The sequence below is a fragment of the Mus musculus genome, chromosome 1 (genome assembly GCF_000001635.26).
Source record: "Mus musculus strain C57BL/6J chromosome 1, GRCm38.p6 C57BL/6J".
In the NCBI taxonomy this organism is placed as follows: Eukaryota; Metazoa; Chordata; class Mammalia; order Rodentia; family Muridae; genus Mus; species Mus musculus.
Genome location: NC_000067.6, coordinates 37,609,152 through 37,632,663, shown reverse-complemented (window position 1 = coordinate 37,632,663; position 23,512 = coordinate 37,609,152). Strand labels below are relative to the sequence as shown.

The 23,512-nt window shown below is 49.2% G+C and overlaps 1 protein-coding gene and 1 long non-coding RNA gene across 7 annotated transcripts in view; one reads left to right on the top strand and one right to left on the bottom strand.

Annotated features, from left to right (window-relative positions):
- Positions 1 to 20,988, top strand: part of Cracdl (capping protein inhibiting regulator of actin like) — a 108,414-nt gene extending 87,426 nt beyond the window's left edge. For 4 of the 6 annotated variants that reach the window (XM_006496295.4, XM_006496296.4, XM_006496297.2 and 1 more), the window contains 7 exons: positions 713 to 848; positions 1,182 to 1,343; positions 4,238 to 4,447; positions 6,596 to 8,903; positions 17,996 to 18,183; positions 19,183 to 19,327; positions 20,265 to 20,987. In XM_006496295.4, the coding sequence (XP_006496358.1) occupies positions 713 to 848; positions 1,182 to 1,343; positions 4,238 to 4,447; positions 6,596 to 8,903; positions 17,996 to 18,183; positions 19,183 to 19,327; positions 20,265 to 20,407 (3,292 nt within the window). In that variant the 3' untranslated portion in view covers positions 20,408 to 20,987. Of the gene's footprint in view, positions 1 to 712; positions 849 to 1,181; positions 1,344 to 4,237; positions 4,448 to 6,595; positions 8,904 to 17,995; positions 18,184 to 19,182; positions 19,328 to 20,264 lie in introns of all 6 variants that reach the window. The other 2 variants (NM_028096.1, XM_006496292.4) reach the window with 2 other exon arrangements.
- On the bottom strand, positions 17,291 to 18,157 carry 4930556I23Rik. The gene is made up of 2 exons (XR_373329.1): positions 18,097 to 18,157; positions 17,291 to 17,765 (listed from the first exon to the last, which is right to left on the bottom strand). It is a non-coding gene; the product is annotated as an RIKEN cDNA 4930556I23 gene (long non-coding RNA).
- Positions 20,989 to 23,512: the final 2,524 nt, after the last annotated feature.

Below are 23,512 nucleotides of genomic sequence, written 5' to 3'. Positions count from 1 at the left end.
TGGTGCACACAAGATGTCCAGTGCATGCAGAGGCCGCTTTCCTTCCTTAACTGAATGTCTCAGCCACCTCCTTCCACCTATTATTCAGCAGGCTAGGGAGTTCTGACGGCTAATTCCCATATCCTCTGAGAGCATTTTATGAATGTCCTGGGACTTTCTTTGAGTCAGGTCCTTAGACGTCAGCCGGGCTTCCACTCTTCCGGTCACAGCACAGTTGTGGGATACACAAACCATGCCAGATCATCCATGCAGAGAGCATCTCTACAGGCCTGCAGTTCTTGTGTCTATGGTCTGGACCATCTTGGGGAGATGCTGCTGTGCCTCCAGCCTCCAGCTTATGGGCCCCACGTTAGCTTAGCCCTCAGCCCACAGCCTCACATTCCCAGGGCACCTGAGACAGATTCCCACAGGACCCAGCCAGCACCAGACTTTCCTCTCCACAGGCTAGTGACTCGGACCTCACGCCTCCAAACTTTCGGTTTTTTTCCACTAATCAAAATAATCCACAAGCTTCACATCTCTTAGGAAAATGCCCCTTTTGTAGGTTCTGACTAGTGTTTGACGGTGAAAGGGACAGAGAAGCAACTGCTAACTGTGTGTGACAGAGGGCTTTGGGGGGATCACATTAATTTATCCCTTCTCTCACTCTGAGTCCCTAGGATCAGGGGCAGATGGAGGTGGTGGAAGCTCACAGTGGCTCTTTTTATCCTAGGGAGTCCAGGGGTACTATGGGCAGCCGGGCCCTCTCCCACGACAGTATTTTCTTTCCTGAATCGGGACAGGACCCTGCTCGGCCCGTGCGGGTGTTCTCCCAAGAAAATGTGTGCGACCGGATCAAGGCTTTGCAGGTAAGGGTTCGCTTGGCACTCTCACTGGGTGTCTGTCCAGTGTTAATCTAGAAGTTTCTAAGTGATCTCAGCTTAGCATTTTATACAGTTGAAAGTCGGGTCACAGGTTCTTCACGGGTCTCAGGCATGCAAGTTAGTCACATTCTGACTCACTGTTGGTGACTGCCTAAAGAATAAGGACAGTGGTGAGGGAGCTGGGGACAGACATTCAGGTCAGGGCACTGTGCTAGGGTGCTGAAGTTATTTCCTGAATGAATGAATCAGAGCAGGAAGATTTGTTGCTAGCTATTGTTGATGAAAACACTAAGAATGGTTACTATTCCCTCAATCTAGTTAAAGATACAATGTAACGTGAAGATGGGGCCACCGCCTCCAGGAGGCCTTCCTATCAAGCGGGCAGAGGAAACCGGCATGAGTTCTGAGGATGACGGACTGCCCCGCAGCCCCCCAGAGATGTCCCTGCTGCACGATGTGGGTCCAGGCACAACTATAAAGGCGAGTACAGTCTGTGCCCTTGAATATTTCCATCCACTCCTGACACTAAGCATTGATAGAACTCTGGAGGACCCTCCATGTCTTCCAGCAAGGTCTCTTGAGTGAGGGAGACTGCGCTGCCGTTTTGTGCGGTTGTGTGGTCAGTCTGATGCCATCTGCTCTGTGCCTTATCTTTCTTGTCTGAGCAGATGCCCAGACCCAGAAAAGAAGGGCAGGGGCTCCCTCTCCTCTGCATCTCCCCTCCCATGGCAGTGGCCAGAGCACAAAGAGAAGAGTAAACACTGAATTATATTCAGCCCTGTTCCTGAGTCCTGACCGCAGAAACCTGTTGGTTTGGGCGAGTCACATGAAGCCCTCAGGGTAAAGGCAGCCCAGGGAGTCTGACCAGCAGTGTCTGACCTCAGCCACTGCAGGAAGTGATCCCAACTGTTGTACCCCCATAGACTCCATTTCACAAAGAAACACCCCAGCATGTTCATGGGCTACTTTTGTTTGTGGTAAGAATGTTAATGTACACATATATAGAAGACAAACAGGATGGCCATTTTCTCCATATTAGTAAGCCAAGCGAAGGGCAAATGGGAATGATCCAAATGATATTGATCCTTGAAAAACAAGTAAAAACAGAGTTGGTGTTTGATAGCTGGGCATCCTTGGATCCCGTTCAACCCTGGCCCTGCCAGGGCGTTGTTTACAATGTAACTGTAGAGTTACCACTTCTGGGCTGTTTGGAATTGTATTCGGTAACCACTCAACTTAGGTACATAGAGTTCCCTCTTCCCAGACACGAGCTTGTTCTTTCTTGTAGTTGTGAGCACCCAGAATATTAGTAATGGAAAATCAGGACTGTGGTGTGGCTGATTTTAAGTCAGCTCTAGGGGTTGGCAACTCCCATGGAGCTGCCTAGAGTATGACTCCCAGAATCTGGCCTCAGGGAAACCTATCTCTGGTCACAGTAAGAGTAGGCTCTGGGGCCAGAGGCTACCAACCCACACCTGCTCTCCAACTTCAAGAAGGCCTGGATGATGGGGAAGGTTGCCTTACTCTGTGGAATAAAACTATGCCCGTTAGCAACTTAAAACACTCTTGTGTACAATTGCATTGTCCCTTTTCAGAATTAGATATGGCTGTGTGTCAGGCTCTGTTTGTGAGGCGATACCTGTGAGGAGCTACCTGCTGGTTCATTTTTGACTTTACCCTCCTTCCTCTATCTCTTGAGCCTTGGACTCCAGTCTCTGACTTACAGTAGCTGGTTCTATCTGCAATTGGCTGCATTGGGTGGGGCGGGGTGGGGTTTCGGGGAGCAGCTTCATTTGTTGAAGACAGAGTTCAACTCCAAACCCGATCACCACTGCAGTGCACAAATTTTAATTAGCCAAGTGGGGGTCACTTGTGCAGGGGCCACACTTACCTAACTTTTTTATTCCAATGGTTCTGACTTTTTATTTTAAGATGAACTCTGAGGTTGTACCAGTTATTGGGTAGTATACCAAATCTGCTTTCATCGTGGGAAGCCAACGTTTGGGAATGGTGGGTGCACGGCTTTCATTCCAGGAGGAGGCAGATGGAGCTCTGTGAGTTCAAGGCCAGCCTGGTCTATAGACTGAGTTCCAGGACAACCAGGGCTACATAGAGAGACTTTAGCTCAAAAAGCAAACAAACAAAAATGTTAACCGGACACTAATATTTAGGTCCAGTGTTCCAATAGAGACATGCAGATAATAATTATTATTATTATCTTTGTTTGCATGGTTGTTTAGAGATGGTGGGTTGTTCTTGGAACCTAGAGGATGGATCCCAGATTCTCTCTCTTTTGTACTAGTTGGTTTTGTGTCAACTTGACACAAGCTAGAGTCATCAGAGAGGAAGGAGCCTCAGTTGAGGAAATGCCTCCATGAGATCCAGCTGTAAAGCATTTTCTCAATTAGTGATCAATGGGGGAGGGCCCAGCCCATTGTGGGTGGTGCCATCCCTGGGCTGGTCGTCCTGGGTTCTATAAGAAAGCAGACTGTGCAAGCCATGAGGAGCAACCCAGTAAGCAGCACCCCTCCCTGGCCTCTGCATCAGCTCCTGCCTCCAAGTTCCTGCCCCCATTTGAGTTCCTGAACTGACTTCCTTTGATAATTAGCTGTGGAAGCATTAGCCAAATAAACCCTCCCCTCCCCAACTTGCTTTTGGTGATGGTTCGTTGCCACAATAGAAACCCTGACTAAGACATCACACACCTGAGCTGCATGCACTATAGCATAGCATCTGTGCTTTGCAGGACAGCCTGCCGACACCCACTCCAAGAAGAGGCTCACTGTATTCAGTGGGGCAGGCATCTTAGGGTATTCTCTCAGTCTTCCTTCTGTCACCTGGCAACGCATTTGCTCACTGCTGACTGCTAGTTCCTCCCCGCTGAGGTGTAAACTAGTAACATGCCTGTAGCTCACCATATGGTAGCCGAAAGCCAGACTCCTCGTGAGGCTGTAAAGACCCTTTCCAATGAACAAAGTTTGCCAGATAAGAGGCTGACAGGGGGCTCCATGCTTCCTGTGACCTGAACCCTGATGTCTCACTGCTGGGCCACATGCCAAGCTTGACAAAAACAGCAGGTTCCTCCACCCCTAGAGACACTGGGCTAGTCTGTTTTGTTGGTTAAAGTAGCTATGGAAAGTCTTCCTGTGAAGAGGAGTGGCCTCAGGGTTGTCCCCACCCTTTGACCTCCCAGTCATTTGCTCTAAAGCGATAGTCTTAAACATTCCCCAACTGAAATTCCCCAATTGAAAATACTCTGCTCCAGGTACAGGCTAGAGAGCCCAGACGCACACCAAAGGGGAGCTGGTAGGATAGCAGTCTCCATCCTTGTCACTAAATTAATGCTTGGTGTGTTTGTCCCTTGTGACACGAAGATCCTAGTGTCCTCGTCCCGGCCACAGTCTCCCGACCACATGAGCGATGCCTCCATCTCGTCTCGGACCTTGGATGGTAGCCTAGCTCCTGTGGTTGACTTCAGCCACCCTCCAGAATTCTCTTCCTGCCTGGACAACTCTGCAGCTAAACACAAACTCCTGGTGAAGCCCCGCAACCAGCGATCAAGTAAACTGAGGCGGCTGTCTTCGGTAATCGGCCTTCCTCCTCAGTGGAGGGATGGGGTGGGCAGACATGACAGTCTTACCTGCTGCCTGATAGCCCTTCTGAGCACCTCCATGGTGGGTAAGATCACACTGCAGATGCTAGTTTGCTCATCTTTTGCACCTTGAATGGGACATGTCTCCCTTGCATAAACACCCTCCTTAGACATTAATACTTGCATGGATATGTTCATTCCACAAACACCAAGAATCCACAGTATCGTGTGCCAAGCCTGACACCATCTATTCCTGGACTCCTTTTACCCTGACGGGGCTTAGATCCCTCAGCTCTAGAGAAGGTGGGGGTGGAGGGCTGGGCAAGCGTGCCAAGGACAATGGCTCACACTGAGGACTTACAGAGTAACAACCTTCCCTATCCTCCTCTCAAGACACAATCACAGTGTTGAAGATTTCATGACAAGCTAAAGTGCAGACAAATGGCAGGGCCCACTTGTGTTTCAGGAACTTCCTGAAGAGAGTGAGTTGTCTGTTTGGCAAATGGGAGTTCTAGTCTGGTGACTGGAAGAGCTGCCAAAGGTTATGACCCAGAGCTCGGACAGAGACGACCTCCCCTCAGCCCTCTGTGCTGTGCTGCTCATGGCTTGGCAGCTTCATCTTCCCGGGGATTACTGTATGTTGTACCGGGTACTTCCTAATGACGCAGGGGCAGGGATAACGCTAGCCTAGACTGATTCTACATCTTGGTACAAGCTAAGCATTTCTGGTTCCAGAGTGCCAAACCATTTCAATGCCCCCACAGGAGGAAATGCCCAGGAGATTATCTAGATGAAGTGGACACAGTGATCCTGTGTCCTGGCTGTGATGGAGAGGTTGAGCTCCTTCCTGCTGCAGTTGGCCAGAGGTACTAGGCCATTCAGAAATTGTTTTTCTACCCTTTGGGCTCTACTCAGCGTCCAAGTACTCCCTCTGGAGAGCAAACCTCCATGCCAGCCTTCATCCTGGTTTATCCCGCATGGTTACCTCTTGGAGCTGCTGGTAGCAGTAGCAAGAACCTGCAGCTTTTGCAAACCAAACCAAACCTTGTATAGACTTCTTCCAACAACTTCTTTTGAAATCCAAGAGAAGAGAATTGTGAATTTTGGCAAAACTTAGCTTAGGTATGGTCACAAACATCCCAGACTTTAGCAAGCAGATGCCAGCTAGAAAATGTTTAAAAATTACAGCTGGGCATGTTGCTCGGGGTTAGAGCATGTGCCTTGCTGTACAAGGCACTGGGTTTGGTCCCCAGCATCACAAACATCAGCAACAGGAACCAACTCTAACATGCCCAGGGTCACCTTTCCTGCCATAGGACACAGAACAACAGAGCACTGTTTAATGCAACGCCCTAACTGATGCCCAAGGTCCAATGTCATGAGCATTTTCAATGAGGGCATGTCTCCGGAGAGCAGTGCTGTGGGTCTTGGTGCTGAGCCCAGGATCAGAGAGTGCCTGTTCACCTAGGAATACCTGCCAGCGTAAGTTAGCTCAGTCTTGACCAAAACTTCCATGCCTTTGGACTGCAGGCTCTCCAAGTACAAAGAGATAATAACAAGCCTTTCCCCACTCAGATACATCTAGGGTAAAACAAAATGATCAGAGAACACAACACAAGGCAGATAGCTGCTCCTTCTTGGTCCTCGGGTCTCTATTTGGCTATAGACGGGCACCCATTTGGACATATGAGTTGCTGGTTTTTTTGCTTGGTTCTTTTTTTTTTTTTTTTTTTTTTTTTAAAGACAGGATCTCACTACATGTAACTCTAGCTGCCCTAGAGCTTGACATACATACATACACATATACATTTACATATTTATATTGCTTTCTGCCTCTCTAGTGCTGGGATTAAAAGTGTGCAGTAACATACCTGGCTGCATGAGTTGCATTTAGGTTGAGGTGCTACCAGGGGCCGTGGGTCAGCTGCATTTGTGACCAAGGCTCCGTGTAAACTCATAAGGGCAGCTGAAGAGCATGCAGATATCCACTTCAGCAGCAGCCCTATATCCACTTCAGCAGCAGCCCTTTGAGGACGACTGTGTCGCCTGAACCACTTTAGCCCTCGAGGAGGCGAGGACGGGCCAGGTTGTCTAACACTTGTTGCCTCGATGATATCTCTCACCTCTGTTTCTCTCCTAGAGGGCGCAGTCTGAGTGCCTGAGTGACCTGTCGTGGACCCTAGATGAGGAAGACTATGAGGAGAAGCCATTGCTTCATGTCAGCATGGAAGAAACCCCGGACGCTAGGCAGCGGGATTTGATACCAGGCAGAAGGCCTGAGTTTGGGGGACCTGCAACCTTTCTGTCACCTGGGGGGGCCTGTGCCAGGCGTGCTCGCCTACAGCACAGCATGGCAGTCAGTGCCAGCATGGAGGAGGGAGGCTGTCCTAGAGATGAACCCTCAAGCCTTCCAGCTACGCCAGAAGTTACTGAGCCCATGGTGGTCTCAGTCCCAAGCTTGGAGTCCCCATCTCTGCCAGAAAGTTCTCCAAACCATATTCTCCATAGTAAGAGCCAGAAGGAAGAGCTGTCCCCTGGAGGCCTGTGTCCCCTAGTGGAGAGTACATCAGAGGAGGCTCCTTGTGGTTCTGGAGTTGCAGAAACCCCTCTATCTACTGATGTCCCTGAGAGGGACATGGGACCTTCCAAGGAGGGCTCTGCACCTCCTGAGGGAGACCCAGCATTTTCTGAAAGACACATGGCATTCCCTGGAGGGGGTAGCATACCTCCTGAAGGAAACACAACACCTCACAAGGGTGTCATGGAACCTCCCGAGAGAGACATGTCACCTTCCAAGGACAACATGGCACCTCCCAAGAGGATCATAGCACCTCCAGAGAGAGACATGTTACCTTCTGAGGGAGATGTGGCACCTCCCAAGAGGATCATGGCACCCCCAGAGAGAGACATGTCACCTCCCGAGGGAGATGTGGCACCTCCCAAGAAGATCATGGCACCCCCAGAGAGAGACATGTCACCTCCCGAGGGAGATGTGGCACCTCCCAAGAAGATCATGGCACCCCCAGAGAGAGACATGTCACCTCCCGAGGGAGATGTGGCACCTCCCAAGAAGATCATGGCACCCCCAGAGAGAGACATGTCACCTTCCGAGGGAGATGTGGCACCTCCCAAGAAGATCATGGCACCCCCAGAGAGAGACATGTCACCTCCCGAAGGAGATGTGGCACCTCCCAAGAAGATCATGGCACCCCCAGAAAGAGACTTGTCACCTTCTGAGGGAGATGTGGCACCTCCCAAGAGGATCATGGCACCCCCAGAGAGGGACATGTCACCTTTCAAGGGTGACATGGCACCACCCAAAGGAATCATGGAGCCTCCTAATAGGGACACATCACTTCCAAAGGGAGACACACCACCTCCTGAGACTATCACTGATACCAACTTGGAGACACCTTCAGATACAGAGAGACAGGACCAAAGTGTCCAGAAGGAAGAGGAGCTGACCCTGGTGGTGGTACCCAGGCCTGAGGGAGTGGGGACAGAGTCTTCCACAGCCCCTGCCCCAAGCCCTCCAGTACCCAAGAGCTGCCTGAAGCACAAGGCCTTGGTCACCAGTGGGTCCCCTGCAGAGTCTCCTCTGAAAGAGCCTGGCCCAGCAGTCCAAGACAAAGCAGTTGTGCCTCCCGCCCGCCCCAGGCCTACACAGGCTGCAACCTCAGGAGGTCCAGAGAGAACAGCCCTGGGGAGAAAGAACGAGCGGAGTGCAGAGCCACAGCGCAGCAGCGTTAAGAGGTTTTCTGTGACCTCCAGCAGGGCACGTGCCCGTGTCAGCGGCTCTCGCCTTCCGGAGTATTCTGCACATGTGCCTGCAGGGGGCCGAGCACCCTTGCTGCGGAGTGGCCTTGCCTGGAAGAGTGAGGCAGCACTTGACGACCTTCAGGTGCTGCCAAAGCCACAGGACCGGAAGACAATGGGTGGTGACCCTCAAAACTCAGGGGATGTGGGGGCCGGCCAGGCAGGACCGGGCAAGAGCCCCCAGGAAGCTGAGCCATGTGCCTCCTCTGTGCAGGAGCCAGCCAATGGGGAGGACCAGAGCCCCTTCCCAGTCAAGCTGCGGTCCACCTCACTCTCACTTAAATACAGAGACAGCTCTGCCCAAGAGGCCAAAGCCATCAAGAGGTACAGCGCCGAAGTCAGGTTGGAGAAAGGAGGCCTGGCTCTGCTTCCCAAAGATGAACAGAGCCACGTCGGGGCAGCTCCTGCACTGCGAGGCTCCAGGTCCCCCAACGGGCAAGGGAAAGGAAAGACCAGGTCTCCTGAGCAGCCAGGTACCAAGCCACCCCTGCCCAGGAAGCCACTTCTGCCGAGCCTTACCTTGCCATACCCACCCACAGGCCTGGATACCAGCCCTGGGGAGTCTGAGAGACTCATACCGGTCATCCTGCCTCCCGAGCCCAGGAAGGAGAAATTGTCCAATCAGGGAGCTGGTAAGAGCCTTCTAAGATGTTTGTTGTTGGGAATAGATGGGTCACAGGGAAAACTGTGTTGCTGGGATGGGCACAAAACCTGCAAAATCAGACCTTAGTACAAAGAGAACCGAGGAAAAGGTCAAATTTTCTTAGCACTGCTGACATTTGGAAAGTTGGGAAGCTGAGGCTGCCGCTCTTGCCTGCACAGGCCCGGGGTTCAATCACCAGCGTGGGAAAACAAAATGATGGAGTCTTAGGAGTTGGGGGCCACAGCGATGGCTCGGTGATTGATTAATTGCTCTTGCTGCCCAGGAAGAGGATTGGAGTTTGGTTCTCAGCCTAATGCTGGCTCACAGCTAACTGCCCCGAACTCCAGCTTCAGGGCTTCTGACATCTCTGGCCTCTGCAAGCACCTGGGTTCACACATGCACACACTACAAGCAGATAAACCTTTACATATAGATAAACATAAATATTTCAAAGGAATCAGAAATTATGAAGATAGATGGTCAAACACCAGGCTTTTGTGTGAATGCAGAAAAAACATATATGTTGACATAATAGGGCAACCTGGAATCTAATTTGTGTACTATTCCCGGGTTCTAAATGGGGGATACAAATGCTTTTACTGTATGTCTCAGAAAGCCAACAATGTGTGTGCTAATTTTGATGCAGGTTTTCTCTGGGACTAATCTCCTGGGTTGTGAGAGTTCTTTTTAACTTATTTCCCCAAGGAAAACTTTCTTCCCCTGTCCTAATAAGGCCTCTGCATGGCCCCATGTGGAACTCATACTGTGTATGACTGGAGTCAGAGGAAGGCCAGCCTTTACTTCCTGTCCCCCAAGGGAGATGATGTTAGGTTTGGGACTTGGCTTAATAACCTTTAAAAGAAACTCTTTAAGATGAACAGGGAAAAAGTAAGATGAGTTGTATCCCTCTTTGATTTATTTATGATGTTCCATATCAAAAGGAATCTGTTGGAAGTGGGTATTTGCAACTCAATTAAAGAGACTGCTTATTGCTGGCTTATGTTATTTATGGAAAATAAGACTATACAACTGTTGGGTCCTATGTGTGTGCACGTGCGCATGTAGACATGCACACATAAGCACATAGCACACATATCTGTGCCTGTAACAGGAAAATTGGGGCCTTAGCAACAGTTTTTCCATGGCAGATTTTATTTAAAAATGTTCCAGGCTATTTTTAAGTGGCTCTTATAAGACCAGGAGTCCACTTGCACTGCACTGTGGGACAGAGAGGAAGCCAGGCTTGGAGACTTGCTTGAGAAGTAAAGAACCATGAAACAAGGTTTCAATGATGTTGTTCAAGGCAACATCATCAACACAGGTTCAAAGATAAGCTGATGTTCTCTGTGTCCATAGAAGATGTTAGAAAATCATGGCGTGGATACAGATAATTAAGTTTTGCTATTCATTACCTTGTTGTGGCAGGGACTCTGCCCAGGTTTACAGATCATAAAGTAAGAGTATCCAATTGTCCTTGGTGGGTGCACAGCTCTAATCTCTGCTCCAGCGACTCCAGCTGCATTGTCCCCTGCACTGATTTTTTTCTTGCCCTTCCGCACCCTGTGTTCCCTCTGAAGGGAAAGAGGAACCTTCCGTCAGTGATGCGGGCAGGAGGTGTAGGGATTATTGTAACAGACACAGGAGCCCAGTTTGCCAAAGGGGCTATGTTAAGTGGTTACACAAGTCCAATACCGTGTGTGTGTGTGTGTGTGTGTGTGTGTGTGTGTGTGTGTGCTCGTGTGTGTGCGTGTGTGTGCTCGCGCATGCAAATACACTCCTCAGCATAAAGAAGGCTTATTTATAGACCTGGGCCACAATTTGCTGATTTGCCATGAGAAGAAAATTGCCTATGGTTAGCCAGCTTGTTCAATTTCCAAGACACTCTCCTTCCTCCTGTTGGTCCAGTGCATCTCAGAGTCTAAATTACAGGTCAGGAAACAACTTTCCACACCCATAATTAGGCATTATTTTTAGAAGGAGATAGTGTCATGTTTTGAAAACGTCTAAAACACACACACACCCCATAGAAAAAGTTTCTTGTGAGCCAGGTATATTGTCACGTGCTTGTAATTCTAACTACTTGGGAGGCAGAGGCAGGCCAGTGGCAAGCCTGAGGCCAGCCACTGCAACCTGGCAATATTCTGCATCAAAGTAATGTTTTTAAGGGATAGAGAGGTTATCTCATGGTTCAGTTTGCTTTGTATCATTGTGATAAAACACCTTGACCAAGGACAACTTACTGGGTTTGCATATCCTGCCCACAGCCCATCATTAAGGAAAATGAGATAGGATCCAAGCAGGGCAGGAACTGGGAGTAGGAACTGAAGCAGAGACCGTGGAGGGAAAGCTGTTTCTCGCCCAGCTTCCAGGCTCATGTTCAGCCACCTTTCTTGTAACTCCTAGGACCCTCTGCCCAGGGCTGGCACTCTCTAGAGAGAGCCAAACCCTCTGGATCCTCTCCTATCAATGCCCCCAAAGACATGCCTACAAGGCCAACCTGACGGAGGCAGTTTTTCAACTGAAAGTTCCCCCTTCCAAGAAGGTTCTAGCTTCTCTGTCAGGTTAACCAAAAACTAACTGCATACCACACACACACACACACACACACACACACACACACACACACAGAGCACTGGCTTCAGTCTCCTGGGCCGAGTTTGATTCCTTTGCAGGAATGCCCATGTGCATCTTGACCATTTTTCTGGGTTTTGTTTTTTGTTTGGTTTGGGTTTTTTTTTTTTTTTGAAACCCATTTCTGCTCACATTTATTTTTTCTTTCAGCCTTCCCTCCTCAATGCTACCCTAAGAGAATCTCCATGCCTTCTCGACAGACATGGAGTAGAGTTGTAACTCCTGGGTCAGGCACTCAAGGCTTTTTAGATTAGGGCCAGAGTCAACAGTTCTTCGTTCTCAATCTCTTTGCCTCCTTTCAGCCCCCCTCCCTGGCCTCCCCCGACCTGTGAGAAGCACACAACTACCCTGACGTGAGCAACATGGATCGGAAGGATTTGCTTGCCAGAGTCACTTGAGTTTCTCAAACTCTGAGTGTTATTTCTTTGCTTACAAAATTAAGGTTGTTGTTAATATGAGTTATAGGAAGTAAGGCCAGAGAGTAGGTAGAATAATCCTATTTCTATATCCCTTTGGTCTGGGCTGCTACCAGAAGGTGCCACCCATATTTGAGGTGGGTCTTCCCACATCCATTAAGGCCAGTACGACAATCCCACACCAACTTGCCCACAGGCCAACCTGATATAGACAATTCCTCACTTGAGGACCGCACCCCCACCCCCAGACGTTTCTAACTCAGGACATGTTGACATTTAAAGCCAACCACCCTGGACTTTGCTCCATGAACCTCTGGTGAGCATCTGAAAAAAAAAATCAACTCTGAGGAGAGTTGTGAAGGTCCTTATGAATGCCATGTCTACTAGAGTTTGGGTCTTGAATGTCCCTCAAAGCCCCATGTGTCATGTGTTGAAGACTTGGTCCTAGCTCATGAGCCTTTTTGGAGACAAAGGAACCTGTGGCAGACAGGCATCCAGGGAAGAGATTAGGCAAGCCTGTGAATTAAATTTGGGATCACAGTCCCTTCCTGTCCTCTTTTGCTTCCTGGATCCCATAAAATGAACAGGCTGTCACCCGCTTCTGCTGGCACGTCTTTTGCCATCATTGATCCAAAGAGGACAGTCCTTTTAGAGATCATTGCATTTGGGTTATTTGATATGTGTATATATGCACTTACAGACAGGGGTCTCACACTGCATGTGTAGGGGTCAAAGGACAACTTTTGGAAGATAGTTCTTTCCAGCATATAGGTCATGGGAGTGGGGTGGGGCTGGGGGGTGTCCCAAGTCAGGTCTTCAGGGTTAGCAGCAAGTACCTTTACCTACTGAGCAATCTCACTGGCTCGACAGCCTTTTCTTCTTCCTTTCTTTGGGGTTTCAGGACTGAGAGAAGTCAGGCAGAGGTCAGGCTGTAGGTCAGGCAGAGGTGAGTTTCTGAGTTGAGGGTGGAAATTAAAACCACAAAAAGTCCCAGGCCACAGAGGTAGGTCAAGCTGTGCCTCTTGACCTGAAAGGAAGTCACAGGGTGAGAACAAGATGGTCCTTTTGGCCTTACATGTGGCTGGGGAAGAAAATTTGGAAGTGATGGATGTCTTCCTGGGAGCTGGGGAGTGGAGAGAGGGGCCACCATCAGAAAGGCAAGTGGAGGGAAACCACAAGGGACCTTGGAGGCTGAAGGGGTAAAGAGAATGAGAAGGAGCTGCCAGGGAGGGACAAGACTTCCCCCAGAGTCCCTTGATGCCCTTCTTGAATTGTGGAAATAGCTCTCAAGCAAAGGCCTGCCTCATCCCCCTCTGTGGGCAGGGCATTAGACTCCTCTTCCTGACCAGTGTTCAGCAGCTAATGAACCCGGATGATCTGTCAGCTCTGTGTTCTCGTTTGTATCTACTTTTGTGTGCTTCTGTGTCTTATGCATGTGTTTGCATTACTGTGGGTGTGCACATGTGTGCATGTCATGCGAACGGTCAGAGGTGGACGTTGAGTGTCTTCCTCAGCTGCTCGCCACCTTGCTTTCTGTCACTGAACCTGAAACTGAGTTGGTTGAGACACAGCTCAGCAAGCTCCAGGTCTCATCAAGGGAACTCGGATTTTCTCCTGCCAACTACATATATCCAGGGAGCCACGGAAGCACCTGATCTGGGGGTTGCTGATGCGTTTTGGCAGGGAGAACATCCTCCAACAGGGAAATGGTGAGCTTTGGGCCTTGATTATGTGCTGGAGAGGAAATGAAGGGGTAGTGGGTTCACTCGGGGTTGGAGCTAGTGCAAAGCTCTATATTATGTGCTTTATGGAAAACCCTTGCCTGCTTTCAAAATAAAGCCTCCGGCAAGCACAATAACTTCTGTTATAAGATCGCCCCATAGCTGCTGGACAGAACTGATGGAAAGCCACTAAAACCCACAGTGATATTGACCAGGAGCTGGCTGTGAGCCAGGACAGATAACAGATTAATGAATGTTTTAAGAACAGAGCTGGTCTTATATGCTGAAAGCCTAATGTAACCCTGAAGCAAACACAAGGTGCGGTATTCTCAGGACACAAGGTCCACACCTGCCCTGGAGCCCCCTTAGCGTCTGTCTGTCATGCCCATGTATGTCAGGACTGTAGCTGGGGGCCTAAAAAACAAGCAGATAGGACCAAATGCTGTTCTGGCTTCAACCACTTGAGAGACATGGTTGCTAATAGGTCCACTTTAGATCAGAAGTCTTATTGAACAAACTCAGGCCTTTTCTTCCCCGGAGGAGGTTTTAATTCCTGGAAATGAGCTGTGGATATACATTTTTACAATGGCGGTTCAGGGGCTGCAGGGATGGCTCCAGTTAAAGCATTTGCCACACAAGTGTGAGGACTTGAGTTGACTTGAGCCCAGCACCCAGTTTCTTATTATCCCAGCACTGGGGGTGGGGGACAGAAAGGAGGCCCTCTGGGGCTTACTGGCCAGCCAGTCTAGCTGTATTATTGAGCTCTAGGTTAGGTGAGTGTCCCAATCTCAAAAATAAGGGTGCATAGAGATTTGCTTGGTGACAATCCCTGGCCTTCACATGCATACACGCACATAAACTTGTGTATGTACTCATGCACACATACAAGCACACACATGAATATGCACATGAAAGTGTACATACACGTGGATGTGCAAGCACACACATGAATGTGCAAACACACATACCTACACACATACATGCATGCATGAATGCACAAGCACATTCATACACAGACATGCTCACACACAGGCGTGAGCACGCTCACGCACACATACACACACACACATACATACTCGTGCACACAGTTGCTTCAAGAAGCACAGCAGTATGCTGCCCTGTTCCAAGCTTGCTTAGACCAGAACATCTGCTTTAATATCTCAGCCCAAGAGCGAGAGTCCCTAAGTTCACATCCTCCAGCTCCTTGCTTCCCAACCACAACTGTGTTCTTGACAGCTCTAATCTTCCGGGCTCAGCCTTCTGAGAGGTGTCATGCAGGGTGTGGCTTATCATTTGTGCTTCACTCTCAGTGGGTCACTTCTAGGATTCTTTCTGGAAAAACAAAACAAAACAAGCAAGCAAACAAAAACCAGTGCCTTACATTTGAATTTTAGTAGGCACCAAAACCAAGCAAAGGGGGTGACTCCGAGTGATAGAAAGTGTTTGCCACCTGTAGGTGGAGCATCCCAGGATCGGGTGAGTGGTTAGGACTTGGGGGGAGTGGTGTCTTCTAAATACAGATAGCTAAGTCACATAAGTCCACAAGCTAAGTCCATAAGCCCACTGCATTAGTTTCCCCATCTTTTGAAAGAGATTAGAAAACAGAAATCAGCAAAATGGTTGCCTTACGTTGTTACCAGCAATGACAGACAGAGTAGCAGTGGGAGCAGCTGAGGCCCAGCCAGTGGTCTTCTACACATATCGTAATGGAGAACAGCTGGCAGGTGCCAGGCACTGTGCTGGGGCTTGGAGGAGGATGACGTCACTGAATCTTTACAAACATCTGGCATAGATAGCAGGTTGTCTTCTGGGATTTTTACACCTGCATTTACACGGGGTCTGCCCAGGAGCACACGGCTAGCCTGAGGCCTGAAACCCAGCCCCAGGACAGGCTGTGTTGAAGATCAGTGCTTTACAGTATTTTCCCAAATAGAGCTTGAGGGAAGAGACTACGCTACTGAGGAGGGAGGGGTTTTGTTCCTTTGATGGACTCCTCTCAGTAACTAACAAAGTGATAGTTTCTTCTGATCAGAAGTCACTTGCCTGTGCAATGGGGTTGTTAGGGCCCAGCTGTGTGGCTCTCCAGCTCCCCACACCTGAGGCCCTTGCCATCTGGAAGTGTTAGTCTGGGTTTGTTCTAAGGCAGATTAGATTGCTCCCTTCCCAGGCAGGTGTGGGGAGCCAGCTTTTTCTCAAACTCTCAGCAAAGGGATCTCATACATTCCAACACGTGGTGTCTGCTGTTCAGTGAGAGACTTGTCGAGCTCTGCAGGTGTTGGCTGCAGACCTGGGTACACTTGACAACCTAAAGCCCTTATTATTCCGGAGGAGGGGCTGAGATGTCAGAAATCTTTAAACCAGATCCCCAGGAGACTCAGGTCTGTCTATTGAGGCCGGAATATAAACAAAGGAGTGGCTTTATTTGCCACATCTGCCGTGCCCTAGAGCTGACCTTTTGAGCAGATCTAATCGCAGAAGAGATTTTATGTTTCAACCTTGGCCCTGAGAGTTAATGCTTTAAGGGGTCACTGACAACCTGTTTGCCCGCCCCCTCAAGGCCGCCATAGACTGCCCACTGCCCGTCTTCATTCCTCTCTCTAGCCCTAGCCCTCCCTAGCCCAGATGGAGCACAGACGCAGAGCCGTGGGTTCCAGTGTGGCAGAGGATAAGGGTGCAAGTCACAGAAACCACTCAGGCCTGTGTCACAGAGCAGAATGACTGTCACCCGACTCTGCCCATACTTTACTTGGGACAGAGGTGCAACATCTCTGAGGCTTGATATTGTGAGATGTGTCCAAGTGTGGGGAAATACAGGAACCAAACAGGAAAGAAATGGCTGCTAAGAGGTCTTGGTCACTTGCTCAGGCCAGTGCTCCATGAAGTTGCCTGTAGGTCACCTCCTGGCACAGCCTAGTGCAGTTGCAGGGTTCACCCACTCCCAGGGTCAGCATGTGAACGTAGGTACATGGGCATACATCAGTGCAGTTGGAAACATTGCCACTTGAGCAGTCCCCAGAGCCCCACCCTCCCCTGGGGGTCCCTTCTTGCCAAACCACCTTAGAGGCAGTCTCATATAACTTTTCTGCTCGTTTGAATGTTTTTAACTCTACGTGTACAAGTGTTTGTGCACCGTGTGTCTACCTACCGATGCCAAAGAAGGCAGCGTGACCCGAGGAACCAGAGTTACAGATGGTTGTGAGCCACATGTGGATGCTGGGACTCAACCTCAGGTGCTCAGGCAGAGCAGCCGGCACTCCTCCCTGGGCCCCCCAGCCCTCCTCCCTGGGCCCCCCAGCCCTCCTCCCTGGGCCCCCCAGCCCTCTTTATGCTCATTTTAAAAATGTATCTTTTGGCTCAGATGAAATTATCCAAGTGCAGGTTATAAAGAATTTACCAGAACTATGTCTTGTGCCTTTGGGCTAAGAGGTGACAGAGTGCTCAGTACCCAGCACTGAGCTTTGAGGAGGTGAGAGAGGCTGGCCTGGCCTTCAACAAGCTACTTCTCTGCTCTGATTTCAAACTGGAATGGCAAGTTCCTCGGGTTGTGAATTTAATCTTATCAGAACTGTTCGAGGAATATGTTGTTAGCCAAGAAAATAAAGTTCAAACCCTGAGAAAATGTTCCGTCTGTTTCGAAGAGAGTAGCTGCCTCTGGGATAGGGATGGGAGTGAGGGTGAGACACAGGAAGAGTTCTGCGGGAGCTCCTGGTCACTAAGTGAAGAAATGGCAGGAGAGGGCAAAGAGGGCCCTTTAAAAGAATGTAGAGCAGGAGAAGAAAAACAGCCGGTGTTAACCATGCAGGCCCCAACTTCCTGTGTCAGGTGAAGACAGATGGTTGTAGAAATGGCATCACGTCCCACAAAGGGAATGTTTTTAGCGCGTCAAGTAAATCCGGAGTGGGGGCGGGTGGCTGGTCCCAAATGTAGACTCTTATCAAAGGCATCCTATCTGTGCATACATTCCAGCTCCTCCCAGAGAGAAGGCCCTGGTAGAAATTAGCTCCAAAGTGCACAGGTTGGGGTGGCAGCTGCATCTTGTGGTTTTGGCGGCTCAGACCAGAGGAGGTAATCTATTTGAGACATCTATAGAAGAAAAAAAAAAATGAAGTTTGCTGAAGAGAGGCTTTGGCTCAGGGGGGAATGGGAAGTGGGGGTCTCTCTGAGACTCTACTCCTCAATCCTACCACTCCTCAGCCCCCTGAACCAAGCAAAGCAATATAACACACCTTGTATGGGAGAGAAGCTGTGGGTGGGACTGAAGGGGAGAGTGGGACTATCTGCCTAACATTGCTCCTTCTTGGCCTTTATCACAGAAAAGGGTCAGCCTCCTGCGGCTACAGGTCCTGGGGCTGATGGGCAACCCACCCCACCCTGGATCACCATGGCCCGGCAGAAGAGAAGAGGAGCCCCAGACCTGCCCGTCAACCAGGAAGAGAAACCTGGGTCGAGGATCCTAAAGACAGAAACTGGGAAGCAAGCCAAGGTGGCCGAGAGAGCCCAGGTTACCACTCTTTTTCTGTGGCGTTCGGGGTGGGGGTGGGGTGAGGAGGGCAGCGATCTTGTGAGGGTGTGGTGGGAGCAGGTACCGCTGTGCTCACAGAGGTCCTGCATGAACATCACAGAGATGCCGTGCCTACCGTGATGGCTGACATGCGCAAAGGCAGTACGTCAGCTTGTGGACCCCGTGATGGAGCTAGCTGCCTCTTTGCCTGTGTGGGCTGGTAGAAATGCAGTGGCGCCCGAGGCTGCTCTGGCCTCCTAGGCAACGCAGCTCAGCCTCTGGAAAAAAATTGAAGACAGTTAAAACAACGGCTCCCTTCAGACACACGCTAATATGGTCACCAGCTCCACCTCAGCCCCTTGTGTGATGATAAATGAAGCCTGCTCTGGCTGCTGCCTGCTGGCTTCCCTTTTCCCTCACCTGGGGCTGCACAGCCAAAACCTGGAGTTGCATGTTGTATTCAACTGAAAACAGCTCTCACCAACCCCAACAACTGTGCTGATGCACCCTCTGCTAACCAGTACAATAAATGGGGTTCTGCTGTCTAGGAAAGGGAGCCTGCGCTGCAATAGGACCTGCTTCCCTTCCTGCTAATGCAATCCTCAGTTGTGTCTACACAGCTGAAGACCTGTATGTAGCATTGAGGAGGGGAAATTACAGTGCGAAATGTTAGCCCATTTCAGCTGCTGCCATATAGTGTGTATCATAAAACCATTCCCTACGGCTTTCACATAGAGTCCTCGCTCTATACCATCTGGGGCTGAGACTGGGCTGTCCAGGCAAGCAAGGAGCCACCATGCACACGTGGGCTGCAGGAGGCTGGCACAAGTCAGCTCTGGCATTTTGGTGGGTGATGCCGGTGCACAGAGCCCCTTTCCAGAAAGTGCCAGCAGCAGGGTGCATCTTGGAAGAGACATTTTGTAGCTAAGACACTTGGAGTATTTACCCACTCTGAGTCTGTTATCCTTGGGCAGCACCTGTCATTTTGTGTCTCCGTAGGAGTCTGTGAAGCAGGGTGACTTCGTCCGGAGCAAATCTTTCCTGATGACCCCTGCAAAGCCTGCTGTGACCCAGAGGCAGGGGTCAAAACTGAACCTCAAGGAAGGGCTACAGAGAGGAATCTCACTGTCCCATCAGAACTTGGGTATGAGACTGGCTTTTATTTCCAAATACTTTGGCACACACTCATGCACGCGCACACAGATATATATATTTACACATACACACACACATATATATATTTCTTCCTATGATTGGAGTTTGTGTTATTGAATCATTTTGCCATGTTGAGCAGTGTTTTTTTAATGTAGTCCCCCCCCCCTTTTTTTGAGAAGGAATTTACATGAGATAACGGTCACCCATATCCAGTGTGCATTTCAGTGGATGTATTTAACGGTGAGATTATGTGTATTTGCGGAGTCCCACCACCCTGGTAGCAATCTAAGAATAGAACATCCCCCTCACACTGGAAGGAAACCTACTTGTCACATTCCCTACCCTGGGGGTAGGTAAGCACTAACCTACTTTGTGTCTCTGTGAGATATCCCTTTTTGGGAATGTGAAATCATAAAACACAGGTCCCTGTCTCTGCTGGTTTTGAATGCAATTCTGAGCTCCGGGAGGTGGTATTTGTCACCTCAAATGGTGGATGAGCCCGGAGTCTCCTGCACACTAATCACATACTCTCCCGTCGAGTGACATCCCGAACCTAATATTTTTTAATTTTTTATTTACTTTGTATTGTGGTCAAACGACACGAGACTTGTACTTTACTAGCCATCTTAATTGGGTGGTTGTGAAGGTGGTATGCTCGGTCCCTCGTGCAGCCTACCTCTGGTGTTCTGCAGTTAGACCCTGAACCTTTCTAGACTCACTTTGCCTCCGGAACCACCTAAGCCTGCTCTGAAACTCTTCCAATCGTATGTGCTCCACACTCGATGCTTCAGTCTTCACTCCTTTATGCACTGAGGGATTGTGTGTCCTGGAGCACAGTGGAGACTGGAACGTATATTTAAAGCTATAGGAGAGGCTTAGCGAAAACCCACACTGGGTCTCTTGCTTTTGTCTGTTTTGTCTCCCAGCAGCTCAGGCTGCAGCGACCACAGAGAAGGAACTTCATCAGCTGAAGAGGGCCAGTTACGCCAGTACAGATCAGCCATCCTGGATGGAACTCGCCAGAAAGAAATCTCAAGCCTGGAGCGACATGCCCCAAATCATAAAATAGATTGGCAGGCTGCTGGGGAAGGAGGTCCACTGGACCGACGAGCCACTTAGTTTTAAACTGCCAATAAATCTTGGCAAGCAGACTGTGAAACTTACGATTGATTTTTGTCAACGGCTTCTGATGTGCTCCGAGAAGAGAGAGGAACCAGGGGGAACGGAGAAGACCAGCAGACAGCCTCAGTGCCGGGCCAGAGGGGCTGTGGCAAGAATGTTGCGAAGTTTAGGGGCGCCATTCCTGTGCTGAGATGTCAGCGTGAGCCTACGAGTCCCAGGTCTGCGCTGCCTCTTGCCATCAGCCAGTGCCTCTGGCCACCGTCTTGCCGTGGGCCATCGTGGTCTTTCTTGTTTACTAATAGGCATGATTGTTTGTGGTAAAGCAGGGATTCCCTTTACAAGAGCAGCTACCCACTTAACAATCCAGTTTCCTGAAGAAACCCACCCACCCCGAGAAGGAGAGGAAGGGACGTGGCAGGGTTTGTCAATTCATAGACTGTTTCCAAAAAGAATTTTTAAACTTTTCCACTAGGCATCTGTGTCCTGTGCAAAATGCATTGCCTGTTTAATAAAAAGTTTCAAACATGTTTCTGCTCTGTGCGTCAATATTATTTTTGCTCCTAGAGAACATCTTCCAATGCTGAGGGAATGCCCTTACGCCTCAGTGAAAATCCTGACTTGGTTGGGAGTTGAGTTTGTTGTGTATTAGCGAGGGGTGGGTGGTGGTGGTGGTAGGGAGTGGTTGGTTTTTATTGTTCTAACAAAACATTGGTGTTCATTTTAGGAAGAAAGAAGAATTTGTAGGATTTTTTTTTCATTTGCTCTACATATAACATTGCAAGAATATGAAAGTCTTAGGGGCCGTCTATCCTAGTTTGCTTTCCAGTTTGTTTATAAACATCATAACCAAAAGCGGCTTGGGAGAAAAGGTTTATTTGAGCTGACACAACCCAGGTCACAGTCCACTCAGGGAAGCCAAGGCTGGAACTAGGAGCAGAGATTGAAACACGAGCCACAGGGAAATGCTGCTTACCAGTTTGTTCCTTGTGGCAGGCTCAGCCTGCTTTCTTATACAACACAGGATCACCTGCCCAGGAATGTTGCCGCCTGAAGAGAGCTGGGCTCACTCACAGAGAATTCCCTTACAGACTTGACCATGTGTTGGCTAACGAGGCATTTTCTCAGGTGACCCTGGCTTGTGTCACGTTGCCAAAATACAATAAGTAAATCTAAGCGGGACACTATTGACACTTTATGGCATTTCACCCATCCAGCCTGCATATTTCTGTTGACAACAGGCTCGCTGGTACAACAGCCAAGAATGTAGAATGTGGCAAAATTGGGCTGGAAGAAAAGTTTGGGATCTCAGAGGTTCTGTGCAATGGCTCCTTAGCAGTTGCTTTAAAACAATTCGTTTGTTCCTCCCCACAAGCCAGTCTCTATGGGAGTTAATTCAGCTAGACGCAAAATCAGTCCGACCTCATGATATGTTTGTTCTATTATAACTTGATTTTATGTGTCCTAAGGGTTGCCACTTTTAGTCTATTTTTCCATTCTCATGAAAATTCTTTTCCTAGCTGTTAGTGCTACACAATTTTATGGCATCTGCCTCTGCCGAAGGAGTGTGGGACAGTTTCTTTCCACAGACAAATTGATTTATTAATGACATTCTCTTAGAGAACATAAATGCAAGAACTCTAAAGCTTTGGCCTGAATAGTTTTAACTAGAGAAAAATCAATTTGTCTGTATTTCTCTGGCCAGCAGAGCATTTCAGAGGAATGCTTTGGAGGCAGAGGCCTCACTACAGGAACAAAAAGACGTGGTTCAGTTTTGATTTGACTGTTCTCTGTGTTTCAGGGTGTGGTACACAGCAGGCTTAGGTTTTTAGGACATAGGAGAATTCGGTAGGATGGAGTCCTATAGCCTCTGCCCTCTGCACGGAGATTAGGCTCTGATAGAAGACCTGGAGGCCAGCCAAGCTTGGCCAGCCAAGGCTCGGTGGTGATGTAGAAGTCTACAGTGGTAACAATGGGGAAAGCGTGAGAGGAGTCACCAGACCCAGTTCTCCTGAGCAGAAGGAACGGGCATTGCTGGGAGTACATTAGCCACTTTAGTTACAACCCTCTCTTCCGTCCTTGGGGTGAGTATGCATTTCTGCTTTGTCGATGAAGTCGTTGAGGCACGTTGAAGCTAAGGCCATTGACGGCCTACGTTTTTAAACCCTACTGTAAATTGATATCTTAGTTAGGGTTTTACTGGTGAGCAGACACCACAACCAAGGCAACTCTTATTAGGACAACATTTAATTGGGGCTGGCTTACAGGTTCAGAGGTTCAGTCCATTATCATCAAGGTGGGAACATGGCAGTATCCATGAAGACATGGGGCTGGAGGGGCTGGAGGAGCTGAGAGTTCTTCATCTTCATCTGTAGGCTGGTAGAAGACTGGCTTCCAGGCAGTTAGGAAGAGTCTTAAAGCCCACACCCACAGTGACACACCTACTCCAACAAGACCACACCTACTCCAAGGCCACACCCCCAAATAGTGCCACTCCCTGGGCCAAGCATATACAAACCATCACAATTGACACCCCTGGTTTTGTTTTTCAGAGCTGAGACCTAAACCCTTGTGCCTCTAGGCAACCATCATACCACGGAGCTGAACCCCCAACCCTAGCATTCCTGCTTTTAAATCTCAGTCAGTACAGGAGTGAACCTTGCCCTCAGAGACATCATGGGAGCACACTGAGCATGACCTTGTGAACTCGTGGGTCTTAGGAACAAATGTGTACACCACGCTTTCTCCTTGGTGACCACCTCTGTCTTTGAGTTCCTTTAAAGGATAAGAGAATGTGCTGGCTTTTTGTTGTTGTTGCTGCTGCTTTAATTTGGCACTTTTAAATTTTCAGTGCACATGTACTTGAATAATTTGGCATGTTTCTAACTTGTGTGGGAGTTCCCTAGAAGCATCTCTACGATGGGGCCCAACCCCATGAAAACTCTATCTTTGTAGTGTGCCCACTTTTTCATAGGAAAGGGACACAATGAATAGACATTAAGTATGCAAAAATCAAGGAAAGGGGCTTGTTGGGACAACAGAGCCTAAGCCAGAG